This window comes from Pipistrellus hanaki (genome assembly GCF_964339955.1).
Source record: "Pipistrellus hanaki genome assembly, chromosome: 9".
NCBI lineage: Eukaryota > Metazoa > Chordata > Mammalia > Chiroptera > Vespertilionidae > Pipistrellus > Pipistrellus hanaki.
Genome location: NC_140511.1, coordinates 53,687,638 through 53,710,353, shown reverse-complemented (window position 1 = coordinate 53,710,353; position 22,716 = coordinate 53,687,638). Strand labels below are relative to the sequence as shown.

Genomic DNA, 22,716 nt, shown 5'->3' with positions numbered 1-22,716 from the left:
AGGGGGAGGAGGAGCAGTGGCTTTCAACTGCTCAACCCTTCCTGGCCCTCATTGTGTGAAATAAAGGTTTCCCCTGCTCTCTAAGAGTAGAGCTTTCTTATGAAACCTTTCGTAAGATGAAATAGCGTAAAGCAAAGTAATTACCATTAATTTTATGTGCAAAATTTTTTGGGTGTTCCAAGACCCTCCTTCCCCCTGCAAATAATTTATCAAATCATACCAAATAACACACAAAACCTGAAAAAGCACTACCATATAGTAAAAGCAGTAATGCACACTATAAGTCGAGATAAAGCAAAGGTTCTCTTTGTAACAGCTCCCTGCAAAACAAATGCTGCACGCTATTTTTGCTTCTCACCTTTTTCCGTAGAAGCGAACATCCTCTTTGGATTTCTTTCAGTTAGCAAAATCAGGTACTAATTAATGCCGGTCTTTCATAAAAGTGAGAGGTGTAACTTGACCTTTCGAAAAGGCAGGGGCTACACCTGGAGTGATATGGGAGCCTTCATTCCTCCATCAGAGGCTCTGCCGTGGGGTGGGCTTCAGCCAGTGTGCGGAACAGAGCAATTCCTTGTTAGGGACAGCCAACCGCAGTCTCAAAGAACAGTAGAATCAAGGCCGGAGACACACAGCACCTGCCTGCTGCTCACCCTCAGCAACGCTCCGCTGGGCCACCGCGGGGTGGTGACTCAGAGCTGGAGCTGTGCGCCTGCACCGGTGCCAGGTTTTGCATGGGGGCGGGGCGGAAACAGAATGAATGAGTAGAAGCCAGTGGCTGCTGTATGTGTAACACCTTGGGAAGCAGCCGCTCCAGAACCGAAATTGAAAGCAAGCAGGTGGACTGGGAACCCGCGCTTTACCTCTGCGGATGCCCCGGCCCTCCCTCCCTGTCTGACCTGGCCTGGGCTTTTCATCAGGCCAACATGGAGCTCAAGGAAAGAGTGTGCCTGCTGCCTTTCCCAGCGAGAACAGGAGAGCAGGTTAGTCCTGTACTGGCTTCTTAAGGATTCGGTTTGCTGCGTTGTAATCCAATTCACGAAAACCCAAGTCACAACGGAGAGAAAGGGAGTTTCCTATGGCTTAGTTGGGAGTGCCGGCAGTTAAAAAAAAAAAACACCCCACAATAATCTGCTTTAATTGGGAATAAGTAGGACAAAAGTATCATCAGCTACACCTCCCTGATGTCGTTACAAAGGATATTCTGTTGGCAAGTGACCCTGGGGAGGACAGCTGCCCGCCTGGTTCCTGTGTGTTGTCACTTGTGTGCAGTGTTGTTACCTCTTTGTCTGTGGCCCTGGCGGGAGTCTGAGATAAACCTCAGCACCTTCAGACGTTGTAGCGAGAAGATCACCTGGTCCAGCCTTCTCACTTTCCGCTTAACGAGCCTCACTGACTGAAGAGTATTGAACAGAAGCAAAAAAAACACGGGTGCTCTCTGAGGTCTGTGCAGCTTTAAAACTTCTCTAGGGTGTGCGTTCCGAGTGGCAGGCTTTCCTTCTTGGGCCACCCTTTCTGAGCCGTGGGCCTCGGCCCGGTGAGGGACAGACGTGTGGCTGAAGGAAGGCGCCTCCTGATCTTCAGCTCCTTTGCCTGGCAGGCGAGTTCTTTAAATAGCATTTTAAACAGGAGGCCTGTGTTGTGCCCTCACTCAGAAGGAAGAATGTGTTCTTGAGCTGCTGTTCTGTGGAGGGCTAATGATACTGGAGCTGGCCACGTGGAAGACGATAAAACAACTCGATTAGAGAGGAGTTTTAGAGCTAGCACAAGGAAAATCTAACAGGCACTGGAGATTGTTTGCTCTGAGCCAGACACATTGTCGGCACGCTTCAGACAATCTTGTCAGGTTGCAGTGGTCTTCTCTTTTTTTTTCAGATAAAGAAACCGACTCTCAGGAAGATCACTAGCTCCTTCAGGGTCGTGCACAGCCAGTGTGCAGCAGAGCTGGGGTTTTGAACTTCAGTCTCTCTGACTCTGACTGGTCTGGGGGTTCATGCTCTGCAGGCCTCCAGTGGCCTCTCCACATGGGGAGACTAACCCCGCCTTGGACAGATAAGAAACCAAGACACAGGGAGGCCACTCCCCCTAGACCCCGTGCGGGGCTGGGACTGGTTTGGTAGTAATTAAGCTGTACCTCAGCTCCTATTACGCTGCTTCCCTGACACTTTTTACAAAGAGCATTAGGAAAGGGGAGGCTATCTGGGTTTGATTTCCTCATTCTGTCAGGCGTTTGCCTTTAATCTCTTCATGATTGTCGAGGTCCTATGAAGCCATAATTAAAACATCCTACTATTAACAAGTAGCAACCCTAAGTACCGGGGCCCCGGGAGGGAACTCGGGAAGCAGACGGGTTTGCAGCATGGGTCACTGGGTCAGAAGGGGTGATTTAGGAACTTGGTTGGCCATAGAGTGCATCTGAAAACACCTGGAGAGCCTCATGCACTAGACTCTAGTGACTAGAGGGCTTTCTGTCGGCTGAATTCAGAGTTTGGAAAGGACAGACCTTCCCTCTTTGCAAGCTGTGAGAGCTTTAAGTTATCTCAGTTAATTTTGCGACTCTCTCTCGCCCCGGCTGTGCCAGGCTCTGCCCCTTTTGGCACCTCTGGGTGAGGAGAGCAGTTACAGACCGGCCCTCCAGGTGGTGGGTCTGGGGTTTGGCTGGATTTCAGGATCTCTGCCTAGTTGGGCGTGCGACTGCGTCAGGTGTGGTGGGAGAGAGGGGAAGGCTCTTGCTGGGTCTGCGTCACGCACCCCAAGGCTGGTGGAGTCTCAGCCTGGGTGTAGGCTCCTTTATCAGGGTCCGTGGGCCGCCCCTGCCTCGCCCTCTCTCTCTCTCTGAGGAACCCGTGATAGGCCGGGGCTGCTGACATCAGAAAATGAGATGGCTTCTGCACAGCCTCTCCCTGAAGGCCATGTGTGTTTGTGCTCTGGCTGTTGAGATAAAGGAGTTCAAGTGCCTGTTCCGTGGTATCACTGCTCTGTGCTGCCGGAGAGACAGAGAAACAAGTGAAGGACTGCTCCCGGCCCTCCAGGCACTTAGGATCTTGCTGGAGATAGAGGAGGGGTGGGGAGAGCAAACACACCTGAAATAAGTAGAGAGCATTGCGGGAGAGTATATAATCAGTCACCAAATTGTAGGTTTCATACCACATACTCGCCAAGTTCACCAAAGGGAGATCCAGGTAATGTTTGTGTTATCCTTGCATGTGTTTTTAATCGCTCAGTAATTTCCTTTCCGGTGTTTGCATTCCGTTCTTTGATTCTCTCCGAGCTGGCACTCGCTTTCCCTGGCAGAGGTGGGGGATGTTGCAGAGGAGGGCTAATTTCTCCAAATTATATTGTAACAGTTGGGAGGGAGCCAAGGACGAAGCGTTCTTGACATGTCAGTGTCTCCTTGTTCCTTCCTCTGCCAGTCAGAGCAGAAGGCCGCTGCCTTCTGTGGCTTCTGACCTTTGAGGTTCTTGCCTCTTGGTTATCTGAGTCCAGACTTTTGTAGGGTTAGCGGGCCTGTTGAGAGGCTTGAAGGTAGGAGTCTCCTTGGCCATTTCTCACTCGCTCATTCAGCAGATAGAATAGTGCTATCCACTGCTATAGGCTGATGATAGCAGTGAAAAGCAGATAAGGTCCTTGCTTTCCTGGACCACACATTCATTAGTCAGGTAGCAAAAACATTTATAAGTAAGAGAAATAACAGTTGGTAATAATTAAAGTAGGGTAATGTGCTGTGACGTGACTGGGAGCCTGCTTCAGTGGGTTGGTTGTGAAGGGCTCTGAGATGGCGATGATTCTGCTGAGTCTGAGTGACAAGGAACCAGTCAGGAGAGGGGAGCAAAGAGCACCCAGGCTGAAAGGATAGCGGCCGGTACAAAGGTTGCTGAGTAGGAAAGAGCTTGGCGTTCAAGGAGCAGGAAGGAGGCCAGTGTGACGGGGGGAAGGAGGAGAGCGATACAAGAAGAGGTGGAGCTAGGCAGGGGTCAAGTCATCTAGCATCTTCCAAGCCAAGGTCAGGAGCTTGGACTGATGCTGTGAATGGAAGTAAGGACGCCTGGAGAAGGAGTATCAGTAGGTTTGGAGGGAGTGGGGGGAGGAGACTCGTTCTGTTTTTGCCCTGTTAAAATGTAGGCACCACTAATCATTACCATAACCAATGCACAGTCAGGGTGAGCAAATGTTCATTGCATGCCTTCTGTATATCAGGCATTGTGCAAGGCTCTTTCATGTATGTTTCCTCATCCTCACAACCACCTTTTAGGAGGATATTATTATTCTTTTTTAAAAATATATTTTTAATGATATCCAAGAAGAAGGGAGAGGGAGAGAGAGAGAGAGAGAAACATCAATGATGAGAGAGAATCATTGATCGGCTGCCTCCTACACATCTTACACTGGGGATTGAGCCTGCAACCTGGGCCTGTGACCTGACCGGAAATGGAACCGCGACTTCCTAGTTCATAAGTTGATGCTCAACCACTGAGCCATGTCAGCCGGGCAGATATTGTTATTCTTTATTTGCAAATGGAAGCACCGAGGCTGAGAGGTGAAGCAGCTTGCTCTGGTTTGAACCCAGATTTTCTGACTCCACGGCTCTGGGCTGGCTTGTTGCTCAGGGCAGATATTGAAGGAGGCTGGTTAGTGTTGTGTTCCCACTTGGAGAGCGTATGGGGACCATATGTTGGCTCATCAAGACCTGGTTCCCATGTTTCTGGAAGAAGGGCCTGTCAGAGTTCACTTGCGTGTGCAGTGAGCTGTTGGAAATCTTGACATTTTCAAAATAGTGTGAGCTCCAAAGACCACTCGGGTAAGATTCGCAGGAAATGCCACATGAACCACGTTGACACTTTGCACTAAACGAGCAATTTTGAAAAAAGTGTTAAGTAAAGTAAAACAAAAGGAGCTTAAGAAATGTGGAAAGCTGTTTCAACGGTTGGCTGCTGTATCCCTTGACTCTGTAGCCCAAGTGGACACGGAAGATGGGGCGGCAATTTGTTTTGTTCTTGGAGTTTCAGCGACTGATTTTGGGACCTAAGATAAGAGTACATTAGGTTACCCAGAATCCTTGGTTTTCTTGAGTCACTGGGCTTTGGAACAAAGATAGTAAGTGCCTTCACTAGCCTGGAGGCAGTGCTGAAAGCGGCTTCGGTGACTCTTGCTATATTCCGGGGGCCACACTGAGGAGCCAGGAGGTCCAGAGTGGCACACGCGGCCGAGCCCGCCAATGAGAAGAGCCTTGATAGAGTTCCTCCTGAGGCCGCGAGGCTGGATGCTTTTCTGACATCTGAAACCCTTTCTTCTCTTTATAACCTCGGCCAGGTGAGAGCTAAAGCTTTGCCCCACACCATTCGCCAGCTTTGCCCCACACCCAGTGTACCAATACCACCGCTGTCAGAAAGCCAGATGCGTCAGGGGGCTCTGACCTCCACTCCCCAGCCCCGTCCACATAACCCCACGGCTTCTTGCCATGCCCCCCCCCCCCCCCAAATCGCCATGCTAAGGAATTGGAACCTTTAGGCTTAACCAACCTGAGTCACTGCTCACCATGGAGTCAAAGTCTGTATGCATGGGAAATCAATCTTGCAAAAACGTTGCAAGAAACTGCAGGACCCGTGTGCATTTGGACTAGTCCTGTCTGTGGCTGCTGGTGGGCTCTTCCTTACATTGAGCTCAATCAAGCCCGTCTCCTCTTCTCCCCGGTCCTCGCTCTCTTCTCTTTTGTGTTTGCTGTCGGGCTTCTTCAGGGCCTAACCCTAGCCCTTCCCCGCCCGGGACCTGTGAAGACGTGCTCATTTACGTGGATGGTTACCGGTGGCCAACCTTCTTGGCGATCATCCTTCCCTGCCACCTTCATCCTGCCATCCGGTCCTCTCCCAGGCGAGACTGGCTGCTTTTCAGCGTGGAGGGGCTGTCCCTGGGAGAAGAGCAGGATAGAGGAATAACGGCTAGGGCTGTGTTTGGCCTCATTCGCCAAGTTAACTATCTCAGTGGCCCAAAGAAAAACTGAAGCCCTTGTACGGAGGAGAGAGAGTTTCTGTGCTCCCCTGAGACCAGCCACCTGGCTTCCAGCCGGGCCATCTCCATCACTACCAAGGAGCAAGGCTGCAATTCAGGTTTAAGAACAGGTATTTCGGGGGATTTGTCTGTGCCTGCTAAATGCGTCCTGCGACAGAGTTGTAGTACATGAGATCCTTCATGAGTTTTAGAAAATCAGGAAATGGCCAGGAGGGGGGCTTTGGGGCCAAAGGGTGGGGAGACAGCAGGAAAGGTCAGAACACTTGGCAATCTCCAGGTGGGTGGAGGACACCAGCATTTAACAGGCAGCCTTGGTTTGTTGAGGGTGAGTCTGGAGGAGCAGAAAGAGATCAGGAGGAGGTTGACTGAGAAGCAGGAATGCAGGAAGAGTTGACTGTCCTTGTGGGCAAGTCACCTACCCTTTTCGGGCCTCCCGTTCCTCACCCGTGGTGTGGTGAGATGAGACACAGCCTGCTCTCCAGGGGACTTGGGAAGATTAAATGAAATAAAATAGCCCAAGGACCTAATTTCCTCCTTTGCTCTAAAAAACGCTGAACCAGAAGCTCTGCCATTAGCAAGTTGGGTGAGTCTGATCAAAAGTGATCAAATTTTAAACAGTATTTCGGAGGCATTACTTTGGTTCATCTCTTTTCTCAATACATGAGTCTCCTTTCCCACCCTTTAAATTTGGTGTTCAATACCATCCCATAACCCGAATCCTGCTTCCTGTTGGGTAACACGGGGATAAAAATGCCCGCCCTGCCTAACTCAGTGGGTACTTGGGAGGGTCCCATGCGGTGACGAATGTGGCTACACTTAAGGCTTCATGTAAATGCAGGAAATGATGCTAATGATGCTGTGGTTGATACCTTTTTTTTTTTTTTTCCAAAAAGGGCAGCATTCACATTAGGGAGGAAACTTTAGGAAGCTACCTCTATATTTGGTGAAATGACAGTTGTATTTTTGTCTACTTTAAAAACTATCTTCTGACGTTAGAATGTGAACATCATCTTAGTGCCTATGCCATTCAGCTCAGGATTTACTTACCCAAGACTCTGGGCTTTATCAAGCTCACACAGGCTGGGTGTGGGGAGCCAGGCGTTGCTATTAAGGTTGTGTGGTGTGTGTGAAGTGGTTGCTGGTGCTGGGTGCTGCTCCAAGCACATAGAAGATTTGCTCTTTGCCTGAGTCCGCCAGATATCCTTGTGATAGGACCAGAGGCTGTTTGGGGGCTACTGAGAGCCATGTTGGTGGTGTCAGTCAGACTCTGGTCCTGGCACAGGGGAGGAAGGGAGGGAAGAAGGAGGGATAGAGGGAGAGAGGGAAGGAGGGAGGGACAGGGAAAGCAGTGGATGGTGCTATTTTCCTGATGTCTTGTCTTTAGGGATTTCTGTCACCAGCCAGGAAGCTTCCAGCCCCACAGACTCCTAAGGGAAGGGGACAGCAGGTTATCGTGCAAAGAGAATGCCATTTAGAAATAGAAGACCTGGACTCATGTCCCAGTCTTGTCACTGATTGACGAAGTTATCTTGGACAAGTCACTTAACCTCTCTAACACCCTTCCTCATTCATAAGATGGGGTGGCCGGTGTTAACAGCTGAGATGGGTAGGGAAAGGCTTTAGGACCGGAGAACCCTTTAAGCAGTGAGAGTGGATAGTGGTGGTGTTGCTTATTGTTATTCCCATTATGAGCAGGGCCTTTTTCTCCTGCAGGCGGGAAGGGGGCAGGCTTAGATGAGAGCTTGTGTTTCCAGATTCCCTGGTGAATGGAGATGCCTCTCTTACGTGGTGAAAGGATTTCTGAAACAGGATTATATAAGGGAGCCTGCTTCCCACCCTTATTCAGATGCTCATGTCTTGGGAAGACCAGGATGCTGCCTGCCAGATGAGGGCATAGGGGTCTGAGGGCTTGTCTGGGACCAGCAGCCTGGCTCTGCCTGCTTCACCGTTGGCTTATTGGGATTCAGGCTGTTCTAGCCTCAGTGCCAGCTTACCCCAGACACCAGAATGCAGGGTGCTCTGACCAGGCTCCAGGGCAGAGTAAGAAAAACTTCGTAGGCTTAGAGATTTTTTCCTTTATAAACCTTTGTGCTATGCTCATTTAAATCTACTAGTGTCTAGGTTGGCTCAGTGCTCAAATTGGAGGTGAGGCTAACACTTTAATACCAACAAACTGAGATGATGGATGGACTCTGACCGTGAAAACATGTTAACCATCTGTGTTAGGAACCTTAAGACCATGCTCTGGTTATCTTACCCCTGGGACTTTAAGCCAAGGAAATAATTTGAATTGCAGAAAAAGCCTATTCTCAAAGATGTATCTATAATAATAAAAGCGTAATATGTTAATTAGACCGGACAGCCGAACGACCTTCCAGACATCCTTCTGGACAAAGCTGCCATGGTGGGGGCTGAGGCAGAGGTGGTTAGGTGCGATCAAGCAGGTAGGCAAGCAGTTAGGAGTGATCAGGCAGGCATGCAGACTGGTTAGGGGTGATCAGGCAGGCAGGAAGAGTGGTTAGGGGTGATTAGGCAGGTAGGCAGGCAGGTGAGTGATTAGGAGCCAGCGGTCCCAGATTGTAAGAGATGGGATTGAGCCTAAACTGGCAGTCCCAGGTTGTAAGAGGGTGCAGGTGGGGCTGAGGACCGCCCCCATCCCCTGTGCATGAATTTCATGTACTGGGCCTCTAGTTTATTATAACAGTGGGGCGGGGAGGTTGCCTGGAATATCCAGCATTAGAAGAATGTTCATCTTTCGAGAGTGTGAGCGCTGTCTGGTAAGGTCTCTCTTGTCCACTTTGTGCCTCCAGCATCTAAAGCAGAGCCTGGCGCACACACACGGCCAGGAAATAGTTTTTGAACAGTTGGTGATATGAGAAAAAATTATATCTGTATGATGAGACTATTATTCAGCTGTTTCAAATGAAGAAGTCATAATGACACAGGAAAATGTCTGTGTTCATAGGATGTGATAAAAGCAGAATACAGATTTCTAAATACAGTGAAAGCACAGCTTTTTTTTTTTTTTTTTAAGAAGGAAAATATTTAAAAGCTAGAAAGGAGCATATACAAAGATATGTGTCCAGGTGGTGAGATCATGGGTGACCTTTTTTCTGTCTTTATTTTCTAAAATCTGTCAAAGGGTTGATTTGTGACTGGGGGAAACATTTTCAAACAAATCATACTCTTTTAAAAAAGGAGGTTAGGTTAGTTTATTCAGGGAACAAACAAGCGGTCTCCAGAGCCAGCTCCTCCTTCCTTTCAAAGAACCAGGCAGCCTTTGTGGATACACAAAACACCTACACACTTTGGTTGTGCCTGTCAGCCTGGCGTGGAAGCTGATCCCTCCTGACTTCAAAAGGGTGGTAGAAGCTCTGCAGTGTTGAAATCGTGCAGGTCATGTTGCAGGGACATGCCCATACATTTATATCCATCACTGAAGTGAAGACATTTTGTAGTAGGGAGAAGAATTTTAAGAAAATAGTTGTTGGTGTTTTTTTTTTGTTTTGTTTTTTTTATTTCCTGGGTGAGTGGTTAATTCTTAGAATTCTTTCCCTGGTTCATGGGTTTTGGAAGCTGTGGAAAGGGCCGTCTGCTTTCCTTCATTCTTGTTTTAGCTCGTGCCGTCTTAAAGCAACTTTTTGCTAAGCCGCTTCGTTTGTTGGAGTTGGTGCTTTGTGGAGTATCTCTCTCAGATGCAGTGCTCTTCTGGAGCCAAGACAGCCCTAGAATTAAAGTCCCTGTGTCTCAGGTGGCCTCTAGCACCTGAGTTGGATGTTTTTTTTTTTGTTTTTTTTTAAGCATTTTTATTTATTAATTTATTTTAGGGTGGGGGGAGAAAGAAAGAGAAACACACATTTCTTATTCCACTTATTTATGCATTCATTGGTTGATTCTTGTATGTGCCCCAACTGGGATCAAACCCTCAACCTTGGCGTATCGGGACGATGCTATAACCAATTGAGCTACCTGGCTAGGGCTCAGCCAGAAGTCCTTGGCTTTTGAATGCAGCTGGGTTGTAAAAAATTCAGTGCCTCTCTGCAGAAAGGTCCACCTTCTCACCCTGGGGAGGCATCTGTGATGATCAGGCATCCTCAGACATTCCTGACCTGTTGTGTCTATAATCCTTTTCATTCATATGACTTGTCCTTCATTATCTCCTTTTCTGTCTCTTTAGCCATAACCAGCAGACCACAGCATTCAGGCATCCTGTGAGTGGGCAGTTTTCTCCAGAAAACAGTGACTTTATTCTTCAAGAAGAGTAAGTACTTTACATGTTCTCTTTCCCGGGCAGAGTTGGGAACTTAAAGGCATTTGGTAAAAACAAAGCTTGTTGGACTATTTTTCTCTCTCAGCCAGAGGGGCATGGAGTGGTTGGTGAAATGGGATAATTTTGTTCTGCAGTCTCTGGACGTGTCTCAGTGGGGAGAGGTGGGAGGGGAAGATGACGTGGGGATGTCTGTGATTGGTATTGTCAGAAACTCTTAAAAGCTCTCTTTCCCTTGAACTAATTCTTTCCCTCAAGTGACACCCAACACATTCATGTGGTGTGAAAGTACCTTAAATACAGCCTCAGACTGAGCTGGACCAGCCTCTAAAGGAAGCCTCAAGTAAGGGCCCAAAGCCAGGGCTCAGAAGAGAGGAGGATGGGGGCACTCATTGTCCCTGGACATGAGGAGCTCACGCTTGCTTTTCCCAACACAGGAGCTTTCGTGTTCCTCGGTCCCGTTTCAGGGCCTCTGGGGAGCTCAGAGATGGCTCTCCCACCCAGGGCCGTCTACCTCAAAGGCACGCACAGCCCAAGCAGGATGCGTTCTTCAACCAAACATGAAGGCAGAGCCCCTGTGCAGGTGGCTGTGTTCCCTTCTCATCTGAGGCCGTTCTGTTCGAAGAAAACAATTCTGTTTGAGAAACTAACAGAGATGTTGGCCTTATGTGTTTTTTTCTTCCTTCAAGTTGTTGTTGTTGTTGTTGTTATTATTATTATTATTATTATTATTATTATTTTGTTTAATCACTTAGACCAGTGGTCGGCAAACTCATTAGACTACAAGAGGCTAACAGAGCCAAATATCAACATTGAAATTTCTTTTGAGAGCCAAATTTTTTTAAACTTAAACTTCTTCTAACACCACTTCATCAAAATAGACTCGCCCAGGCCGTGATATTTTGTGGAAGAGCCACACTCAAGGGACCAAAGAGTCGCATGTGGCTCGCGAGCCGTGGTTTGCCGACCAGCGACCTAGGCCAAATATGATCTTTAAATAAATGATCAGTATTCATGTTTTACAACATTTCCCTCCCTTGATAATTACACATATAAACTTTCTCTTATGGAAAATTTCAAACATACACAAAAGTAGAGAGATACAGTAATAAATCCAATATATTCATTGCTCATCTTCAATAATTTTCAAGGCCCGGCTGATTTTGTTTCATCCATGCACTCCCCCCTAGATTCTTTTGAAGCAAATTCCAAACATCATGTTATCTCTGTAGTGTTTTCAGCATAGGATAATTATTTTACAGAACTTTTAGAAATCTGTAATTACAGTAATTCCTTGCATATTTCCTCTGTACTGGGGATTTTACGTGCATATCTCATTTACTGCGGTAATTCTGAGGAGTAGGTCATCATCATCATTTAGAGATGAAGACACTGAGACTCAGAGAAATAGTCACTCGCCCCAAGTTGCATGGCTAGAAGTAGAAAAGCCAGATGTCATTCTAGCTTGATCTCTTTAGTCAAGTCTAACCTTGCCCTAGTCAGATGCTGTTTGCTAAATTATTTTCATGCTGGTGGCCTAGGCGACATGATGGCCAAACTGTGGGGTTGGGGCCTGACTCTGAAAGCGTTACTATTAGGGAATGAGTGGAAGATAAAGACTATCTTGTCTTTTAATTTGAGAAAGAATTGCTGTGTAAAGAATTCCAGCTTGGAATGGATCTGTTTATAGAAGCCTGCAGGTCAGAAGCTCTTGAGAGGTCATTGGGTTCAGCCCCCTTTCTTAGGCATCTGGAGACCTAGCCACCTGTCATTATTAAAGGCTGGAGAGGGAATCCATCAGAATGCTTAAATTGGGAAGTTACCAACTTCTAGAAAAATGCAGACTTTTATCACTGGATACTTCTGTCATACATACCTCCTTTTCCCCTTGTTAACAAAGACTTTGTCCCCCGATTACTTCTGGGAAGGTTAGCCTCTTGTAGTCTACCAAAATATCTCTGTAGCTAGTCTCAATTCTTTTCCGTTCCCAAGGGAAAGATGTTTTTTTCAAGGGTCACTGTTTCCCTGTAGAGTCCATTTCCTGTCTGTCATAAGGAGTGCTTGCTTATCTGGAGTGGTGGGGTGTACCGGTGTGGCCAGACACTCCTTCAGGGAGGCAGAAAGTGCTTCAGGCACTGAGAGGAAGGGAGGATTCCTATGAGCTGATGTGGTGATCCCTGCACTTACTCACCAAATACTCACTGAATGCCTACATTGTGCCAGGGGCTCTGCCAGACAGCAGTTACAGCAACAAGGAAGGCGAATGGGGTCCTGTTGCATGAAGAACTGACGGCTGAATAGGGAAGATAGATCATCAAACAGAAGATCACAAATATGGTCCATGTTCATGACCAAGGAAACAAAGGGTTAAATGGGAGTTGGTGAAAGATCGTTCTAACCTGGCTTAGGGATCATGGGAGGCCTTTCCATCCTGGGAAGGTCTATGGTTTACATCGAGACCTGTCCAGTCCACGTGAACACTATGGACAAAGCCCTCCGGGGCAGAGAGGGAGAGTGTAGAGAGAGGGGTCTGTACCAGCTGAGTTAGAGTGAAAACTGAAGAGCGCTGGACGGATTTTGGAGATATTTGGGAGGTAACATTGACAGGACATGGTGATGGGTTGTCTGTGATGGGGATGAAAGAGAGGGAAGACTTTCTTGAAGTGTCTGGCCCTAAACAGGAGGAAGGGGAGGATTCAGATAAGTAAGGATCAATGTGCACATGTACGAGGGTGGGTCCCAGCTGAAGGAGGCGTGGCCAGTCTTGGTGGGGTCAGAGGGTGAGAACATGGATGTGTAGTGGGGGTTTGGGAAAGGGAGTGTGGAGACAAGGCTGCAGCCCATTATCTAAATGGCTTCTTCCTGAAACACACTCGGATTTACTTCCTGGCGGAGCTCTGGAGCAGCAGTCGCCAACCGGTGGTCTGCAGACCACTGGTGGTCTGTGAGGTCCGAAAGGTTGGTGACCGAGGCTCTGGAGGGCGAGTGAGGCATGAAACCATTAAAAAAAAAAAAAAAAAAAGTACCAACGGATAAGATGACTGTTATAAATTTGTACAGAGGAGCTTTACTTTGTTATGTAGTGTGTTGTGTGGGGAGGAGAGAAAGGTGACGATCATTTTTGTCCTTCACTCAACAGCTCTCAGATTATGTTGAGTGGAAAGGAAAATAGGGGTCTTTTTCTTCTTCAAAGAGAGTCTGTTAAGGCCACAAAGACTCTACTTGCAAAGCCTTCACCCTGGCTTCTTGGTGGGAATCCTAATCTAGAGCAGTGGTTTTCAAAGTGTGGTCTCTGAAGCAGAACTTGTTACACATGCCAATTCTCGAGCCCACTCCAGACTTCCTGAGTCAGAGTCTCTGGAGTAGGACCCTGGGACCTGAGTTTTAACAAGCCTTCAGGTGATTCTGATTCAGGTTTTTAATCCCTCCTAAATTAGTCCCATATTCTTTCATTCATCCTTAAGTCTCCTCCAGATACCCATCATTCTTTGGGCTGCAGTGATAATCTTAGAGGGCTTTGGGTCAGATAAAGTTTCCTTCCCTAGGGGAAGAAAAAAAAGGTCTCCATTGTGACTTCCTTTAGAGTATTACTGATGTGAACAGATATTGTTGGCAGGTGGAACTCACCTGGCTGCTTGGTGTAACAAGTGCATGCCGACTAAAATATGCTTTTTCATCTTGCATATTAGAAGCATGGAGAAGGGAGATGTGAAAGCTATGATTTGGTGGATCCAGAAGACATAAGGTCTGAGTTTTCTAGTTACTGGGTCAGTAATACAGAATTAGTCAGGATAAGTTAGGGTCTGCTATGGTTACAATATAAAACAAAATCTCAGTGACTTAAAACAATTAATGTTTATTTTTATTTTTACTGAGAAAGAAGCCTTAATTGTCACCTTTACTGAGGGAAGCTCCATCTTTGTGCTTCATGATCACCAAAAAGAACTTTAGTGAATTGTGCACTGGCTCTTTCACATTTCATTGGCTAAAACAAGTCACATGACCACTCCTAACTTCAAAGGGGCAGGGAAGTGCATTTCTACCATGCACCTGGGAAGAGATTTAGAAATATTTATTGGTTGTCACCAATACTATTCTTAATCTGCAGTCAAGATTTATTAAGGGAAGCAGGACCTTTCAAATCTGTCACTGACAGGCTTCTTTTGTTGCATGACTAGAGTGTTTACTACATGACTAGAGTGTTTTCTGTTATGCTACCGAGTTCATTGTCAGAACCAAATTCATTGTCACTCAACGGGTCCTCCAGCCTTGTTCCCAGGGGACACCCCTACACACCCAAGCCGACAGGCATGTGGAAGTCTCTGTTGGAGGAGCTAACATAAGCCCAGGCAGCAGTAGGAAAAGTACAATGTATAGAGAAAGGGGAGAACAGTTCTGGTGTATTGTGGCATTGTGGACTACTTCATTTGTTCATTTCAAGTTATGGAGCTCCAAGGATGTGCCAGGCCATAAACTCTATGCTCTAGGACCTCTAGAGTCTAGGTAATAAATTCAAGAGGACGTTGAGCAATTGAGATTCCCCTGAGGATGGGAGACCATTATGGTGAGTGGTCTAGAAACCCTGGCCTAGCATGTTTAGCCTGTAGGAGAGAAGGTGAAGGAGGGTGGGCTGTAAGTCTTCAAGAAGGACTGGCTGATGGAACTGGGGTACATTTATTGCGTGGCTGCCAAAGGCAGGCATCAGATCAATGAGTAAAAGTTACAGGCAGGCCAATTTAGCTCAGTCACAATTTTCTAGGAAAAAGATTTTCCAGCATCCTTTGTTTCAGGATCTGCAATTTTATTTTTAACATTAAATGACATAATCTGCCTCTTAGAGTCTAAGAGTTGGCTTTTTCATGAATGATAACACTGTTATCATTTTATAGCTAACACATATAGCCCTTACTGTTTATTACCAAGTACTTTTCTAAGTGTTTCACATATATGAATTTAATTTCCATAACAGTCCTCTGAGGAAGATACCATTATTATCATGGATACTGAGGCACAGAGAGGTTAAGAGTCTTGCCAAAAGTCACACAGCCAATGAGTGACAGAGTTAGGAGTTGAATTCTAGGAAGTCTGGCCCCAGATGCGGTGCCTCTGACCACTGCACATACTGCCTGTCATTTCAGTGGTATTCAAGAGACAGTCCCCTTCCTTGGCTGTACTCAAGCCTTAATGTGATAACTAAGTAGGAGACTGCTGCTGAGAGATTTTCATTGTAATTATATCAAATTATAATGACATTTGATCTAATAACTTCACGCTTGTTTGGAAAATGCTAAGCCTCCTATTAGTCTTTTCTTCAGAAAATGTTAGCAGGCCTTTTTGCAGGGCCTCATTTCCAGTGATTGGATCATTTGGGTTCCTCTTTTTAAGCCTCTTTCCTGATTCTCAGTGATTCTCTCAAATTGGGAGCTTGTGGTTGCCCCTTTGTGGCTTAAAGGGCCACACACAGGGGCCCTCCTGGAGGGGTAAGCCTTGGCACAAGGAACTTCCAGGCTGTGGTTGTGGTGGTTGGTGATCTGCCTGAGAGCATTTTCTCCTCGGTGCTGGTCTGCCCGGAAAGCCGCTGACAGACGCCTCTGCAGCTCTTGGGGAAGAGGAGAAAAGCATTCCGGAGCCTTGATGCTGGCAGCTGACTGACAGCAGGCTGTGTACGCTGATCCCCAGCCTCTGTCAAGCTCTTGATGCTGAGGTGGGGCTTCGTTGAGAGAGTATGCGCTCCGGAAGTTCACATGCCTGCTGTTGTGCTCAGAAGCCAGCTGCAAGGCACCCACGATGTCCTTGGAGTTTCCTAACAAGGAGAGGTCCCTGGCCTAGCCTGCCTCTCAGGGCATCCTAGTGAGTTTAGCTTGTTCCTTCCCTTGGGGTCTGAGCAGCCCTCTGTTTTCTCATTGGATCGTTTGGAAAAGAACTACAAGTTGGAATCGCCTGGAATGTTATGAATGGTTTTTTTTGGGGGGGAGAATAACCTTTAAAAGGCTGTCTTGCTGAAGGTAAGCATCACCTTCCTTACCTTTGACCTCTCTGGGGGTTCATTTTGCAGGCTTCAGGGCAGGCTCTCCGAGGTGGGTGCCAATGATGGGCCTGGGGCTGGGGTATCTCCTGCTGCTGGGAGACGGCTGTCTCCCTTCCCTCCTGCAGCTGCAAATTGGTGAGAGCTGATAGCGAGAGGCTGGAGCACAGGATGGGGTGGGGGTGTACTCTGGAGCAGGGGGGCGGAATCTGTCCTGTTGCTCCTCAGCTGAGCCCTGGGCTGTGAGGCCTACGTGCTGCTCTGTGGCTGTCTAGCCATTACCTCGTCACTCTGGACTGACAGTCTTGGGCTGGCTTTGCCTGTTGCATTTGGTTGCCATGACAGCAGAGAAAAGGAGGAAAAATGGAAACACCTGGCAAGCAGACACAGAAACTTAAAGACTGTTCCGTTTTCCTTCTTGATCTGGGAGACCGCACTGGCGACAGTCACAGGTAGGGAAGAGGTGGTGGTAGTGTCCTTAGTTCATTCAGACATCTGGGTGTTGGCTTTGATGTTGATGTTGCGAGGAACATGGGCACAGTTGTGGTCACTGCCACCGTGGCTCCGGCTCTGTCTGTGCCGGCTGAAAGGCTGCAGTGGTGGCTTCCCTGGGTGTGGAACAGAAGCTGCCACTTGCAAATAGGCATTTTGCTTCCTCCTGTGACTACCCTGTCCTCTCCTTTACCTTCCCCTGGTCTGGGATGAGCCCAGATCTCCCTTAGAAAGGCTGTTTCCACTGAGAGAAGTGGCTGCCTGAAGAACCAGGAGGAGCAGACAGGCTAGATTGGGCTTGCCAAAGGCTCGTGCTAGAATGGCAGCACGTCTGAAACAGCAGAGCAGAGGCGGGAGGAATAGCAGAGGTCAAGGTCTGGTTCTCCCATAGACAGGCGTGCACCCTTGACAGCGGAAGGGACTGGCCCAGGGTCATTTGGCAGAGTGGGACTCAGGCTGAATTCAGGGAAATGCTGGGGTTTGGGGAGCCGGAGACAGAGGGACAGGGGGAGCCCAGAGATTCACTGGGTTATTTTCATGCCAGATGAGGGGTGCTGTTTGGGCTGTTTTCCAGCTCCCCGGGTGGAGAGGCGTGGAGAAATGGAGCTTGTGTTCCAGAGAGGATTGTGGGGGAAGGGGAAAGAACACACAAAGCCATAGTTGAGTAATGAGGCCATAGTTGCTGAATGAAAACCCGTGTCAGACAACTCCCCAGGGTGCTGGGAGTGTACAGTAAGGGTAGGCGGTCTGTCTCTGTGTGTCTTTCTCTGGGGAGAGGGGGTGTGGAGGACTCTGCCTGACTGGGACAAGAACTTCCTTTTATTCTTGCTTTTCCTTGTGCATTGCTTTTCCATACCCCTTAGGTGGTGGGTGTTAGCATCTTAAAAAATTTGCTGGTTGCTTTTGAATGTGCCTCCTTTCATAGCAGTAGTTTCAGCTGAGTTCTCTGTGTAGGATGCTTGAAGACAGAGCGTGAATTTGGCATTAATGGGATGTAGGTATCATCTCATAATATCTTCTCAGTAAGAGATTCCCGATTCCCCACAGCTTTCTAACCTGTCCTCACCTTGAAGACTGCTGGCATTATTATTCCTTCGGGGACAGGATGAGAGTCTAGTCCCCCAGCCACAAGGTTACTACTTTGATCCCCAGATCAAGTGTTTATAGGGGTATTTATAGGAAACGATCGTTGCTTAGAAGTTAATTTTTTAACTTCTTGAGATTTTAGAGAGAAGTGTCTTAGAAATAAAAAATAAGATTTAAATTCTGGGGTTTTCATTGGTGACCATCACAAGTTGCTTTTCATTTAGAGCAGGGGTCCTCAAACTTTTTAAAGTGGGGGCCAGATCACGGTCCCTCAGAGAGCTGGAGGGCCGGACTATATGAACTACTAATTCCTACTGTAACACCTCGGCTGCGCTCACTGCCCAAAAAACCTGGCGGGCCGGGTCAGACTCCTCTGCGGGCCGCATGTGGCCCGCGGGCCGTAGTTTGAAGACCCCTGATTTAGAGCAATTCTTCATGGTTTTCTAAGCGTTGTTTCATACAACTGCCTAGTGAGAGAAGAGTAGTTTTCACCCCCCCTCTACACTATCGGAAACTGAGGCCCAGAGGAGCGATGTGACTTGGTGGAGGAGTCCGTCAGCTGCGGAGCTTTGTTGAGACCAGTTATGCTGGGCTCCTGGTCCTTCCAGCACCCAGGACCCTCTGGGCTTGGGGATTAGTCTTGTAGCTGACAGAGCAAAAGCCTGCCTCTGTCAGCCTTGGGGACTTGGCTGTGGGCCGGTGTCTCTGGCCCAAGGTTTTTGGAGTCCAGCTTCTGTTTTGAGCAAGTCACGGATCTCTCTGAGCCTCCGTTTCCTCCTGTATGAAATGGAGATGGTAGAACTGGCTTTGCAGGTTAAGGGAGATAATGTGGGCAAAGTGCCTGACCCATAGTAGGTGCTGGACAAGTATAGCCCAGCCCCTCTGCTTGCTTGACCTTGTGTACCTGTCCCTTAGGGTTGGTGACCTACCTGTTGTGATGGCGGTAGGTAGGGAAGGGTCTTTCTGTGATTTTACTTGGGTTACTCCTCTTCTCAATGTTGACTGAGAGGCAGTTGAGGATCCCATCAACCAAACTCACCTAAGTTCAGACCCAACAGAAAGAAATAGCTTCTGCATTAGAACCTCCCTTTCTTGCCCGCACCCCCCCGCCACCCCCATCAGTATTGTGTGCATTTATATGTAGGAAGCAGCAGTGGCTTCTTTTACCGACAGAGGAACAGAAGAACAAGAGAGTAATTCCCTGCCCAGGCTCACCTGACACATCCTTGAGGAAGTGCAGAGTACAATGGAGTCATTTTCCTATTGAGCTTCTCCAGACTGAGTTTTGTCTGGTCCTAACTTCGTTTGTTCCTTTCAGATGGCAGGCAATTGAGTTACAGCTCCAGCTCCCTGTTTTGAGCTTCAGCCCAGAGCCTCCCAGCAAAATAACCAGCATTCGTGTAGCCCAGATCCAGGAAAAAGTCTTTGTTCAACTCATCCCACTGTACTTTGGGAATACAGATAGCTCAGAAACCTGGCAAACAGGCTTTGAAGTTAATAGGTTTTATTTAATGACACGAGAGTCTGCCTCCCGACAGCATGTGCAAGGTTTTGTCTCCTCTCCCGAAATCTGTGTGACTCCCGTGCCTAAGGGCAGGCTGTTGGGAACTGAGCCATCTTCCCAGCTGCCCAGCTCAGGGCACATGCATTTCTCTGGGGGACAAAGAGGGTTCTTGGGTGACACTTGCCGGGAGTATACTTGGTCTGAGGAGTTGAGGACAAATCAGTGTCTTCCCACCAGGCTCAGTCTTGCCCTAGCTGAGCATTGGTTTGCAGACTGAAAGGTTGCAGGTTTGATTCCAGTCAAGGGCACGTACCTGAGTTGTTGGAGCGCATGTTGGAGGCAACCAATTGATGCGTCTTTCTCATATTAATGTTTCTCTCTCTGTGCGTCTCCCCCTCCTTTTTACTCTCTCTCTTAAAAAAAAAAATAAATTAAATCAGTGGAAAAAATATCCCTAGGTAAGGATTAACAAAAAATTAAAAATAAAGCGGGGACACACCCTAAGATGTAACTGACTGAAGCAAATGTACCAGAAGGCGTACATCCACTTGAGTGATGATCCCTTCAGTGTTGTCTCTTTGGAGGCTTCACATGGGCACCACTGATGTTCCCATTGCTTAAAACGGTGTGGTGGATAGCCTCTAGAAGTTTCCAACAGAACCAGCTTTTCAGCCAAGTGAGAAAATTGTTTTTGAGATTTTTTTTATATATATACATTCTTATTTTTGGATACCAAATGGTGTCCCAAGCATGGCCATCGGTCTTTTTTTGTTTGTTTGTTTGTTTTGTGTGTGTGTGTGTGTGTGTGTGTGTGTGTGTGTGTGTGTGTGTTGTAATTCTGGATAACTTCCAGTTATTTCCAGAAGTCACAGTCAGCCAAGGAGATCCTAACCCACGTTGAGGGGACTCAGAAGGCCACCCTCTGAAGGCAGATCTTGGCACTTGGCCGAGTGGGTAGCTGTGCGCACCTCCGGGTATCAGTGAGCCAGGCCAGGGGCCAGTCTGTTCTCCATCTGGGAGCTGTCCCTGCCCACAGGGAGTCCTGGTGAAGACACACTCTTTACTTGTAGAGACAACAATAGTTCCCTCCCTGCAGGAAGATTTAGTGTGGACCTCAGTCATATCCTTACAAGCCAGCTTTCTCTGGGTGTGGCTAGCAGAGGTCTCTGTAGGCATGAAGAATGGAGCTGTCTTTGTGCGACACCCCGCCCCTCACTGATGTTCAGTGTTGGGCCTGCAACCACGTGTCCTCCAGCTGAAATATGTTCACAGCCGGCTCCCGAGGTGGTGGTTGTACCCTCTGTCCTCACTCACCCGCCGCTTCAGGGCAGTCATCTTTTTCTATACTGTTGGCCTGGGAGCTCCTCGACCAGCCAGCATGTCAGAAGCCAGTGTGGGGAGGAGACGGGGGTTGGTGTGCAAGATGATTAAAGTTAGAGCTCCAAAGTAAGGTGCAGAAATGATGCAGTGGCCATCTGTCCTGATTTCCTGGGCGGTCACAAATCCAGATCCTCTTTTCTCTGCCCCACAGTGGAAGAGTGGCGTATCTAATGTATAGCACCTGGTACAGTCATTTGAAAGGATGTGGATGAGTTAAAGGAATGGAGAATATATTTATAATAAGTTTTTTTTATTATATTTTTTATTGATTTTTTTACAGAGAGGAAGAGAGAAGGATAGAGAGTTAGAAACATCGATGAGAAAGAATCATCGATCAGCTGCCTCCTGCACACCCCTTACTGGGGATGTGCCCGCAACCAAGGTACATGCCCTTGACCGGAATCAAACCTGGGACCTTTCAGTCCGCAGGCCGACGCTCTATCCACTGAGCTAAACCGGTTTTGGCAAGTTTTCTTAATAAAGATGCAAAATCACAAACAATGTGATCACAATTATATAAAAACAAAAAGCCAACCGAAACCGGTTTGGATCAGTGGGTAGAGTATCGGTCTGTGGACTGAAGGGTCCCAGGTTCAATTCCAGTCAAGGGCATGTACATTGGTTGCGGACACATCCCTGGTAGGGGGTATGCAGGAGGCAGCTGGTCGATGTTTCTTTCTCATCGATGTTTCTAGCTCTCTATCTGTCCCCCTTCCTCTCTGTAGAAAATCAATAAAAATATATATATTTTAAAAACCACTTTCCCAAAAAAGACCAAACAACAAACAGGTATATAAAAGCGAATGAAAGTTAATATAACAAGTATTAGAAAAATGATTTTCCTTTGGGTAGTGGGACTATGGTGATTTTTTTCTTTGAGATTTTTAAAATATTTCTCAAATATTCTCTATAAGTCTTGAATAAGTCTTAGGTGGGAGCAAATTAAACTTGATAAAATCTCAACAAAGCCCTTTTCATTGTTACACATTAAGTGCTGAAATGTAGCTTAGAGATACTGGTGCCATAACCTAGGTGATCTGGGATTTCTTCTTGACTCACACCTTAGAAATCTGAAAAGTCAGGCAAGGCCAGGTTCCAGGAAGGCAGTAGGGACATAGTTCTTTCTGGAGGCAGGGCCCAGACAAAGCAGCCTCTCAGGGCCCCTGCCCACCACCAGCTGGCGAGGATCCCTGCTACACGCAGCCTCTGCCAACAGCGAGGCACAGCCTCTGCCAACAGAGAGTGGGGCTGAGTGTGGGGACAGTCTCTGAGTGGGAGCAGTGACAAAAGTCTGGCTGGGATGGAGGCGGGAATCTAGAGAGAGTGCCTGAGCCTATAAGGAGCCAGAGAGTGAGCCTTCTGCCTGAGGGACTTGTATCTCCAGCTGCCAAGCATCTGGCAGGACCCAGCCCCTTAGAAAGCTGGTGCCCGCAGCTGTGGTCCTTCTGTGAAGAACCTCCCTGATGGTGCAGGGTCCCGGGGCTCTGGCTCGGGGCGTGGGAAGGATCGCTTATTCTTCGAGCAGCAGTGTTTTTTCAAGGAAGCCGCCTGTTTTATCTCTAAGGTGGACACTAGGATTTTCCCTCGTAGCACCTCTGGAAAGGTGAGGCTGGAGAAGGGCCATCAGAGTGCTCCGTCTTCAGCTGTGTCCTGCCTGGATCTTCCATTTCCATCTCTGAGGGGCCCTTGGCCCAGCCTCCAGATCTGATTTTCTCCACTCCTCAGGCAAAGAGCCTCAGTTTCCTGCAGCTGCCTGGACCCTGTTGCCTGGCTGAGCAGTGGACAAACCCAGCCTGCTCCGGGACTTGCGCTTTGAGGAAGGCTCACTGGTCCCATAGTTAGCAGCATCAGCCCCGGACCATTCAAGGATAATACGGAATTTGTGGGGAGGCATTGGCGGCCTCGCTGCTTGGAAAAACTGGCAAATGCTGGGGCTCTGTGGAGGCAGGTGAGAAGGGT

General features: G+C 47.9%; 1 protein-coding gene across 7 annotated transcripts in view; it reads left to right on the top strand.

Moving 5' to 3' along the window:
* The window catches only part of PLEKHA7 (pleckstrin homology domain containing A7), a 203,292-nt gene that overhangs the window by 116,563 nt on the left and 64,013 nt on the right, over nt 1-22,716 (top strand). For all 7 annotated transcript variants that reach the window (XM_084895461.1, XM_084895459.1, XM_084895464.1 and 4 more), the window contains one exon: nt 10,181-10,264. In XM_084895461.1, the coding sequence (XP_084751587.1) occupies nt 10,181-10,264 (84 nt within the window). The remainder of the gene's footprint in view (nt 1-10,180; nt 10,265-22,716) is intronic.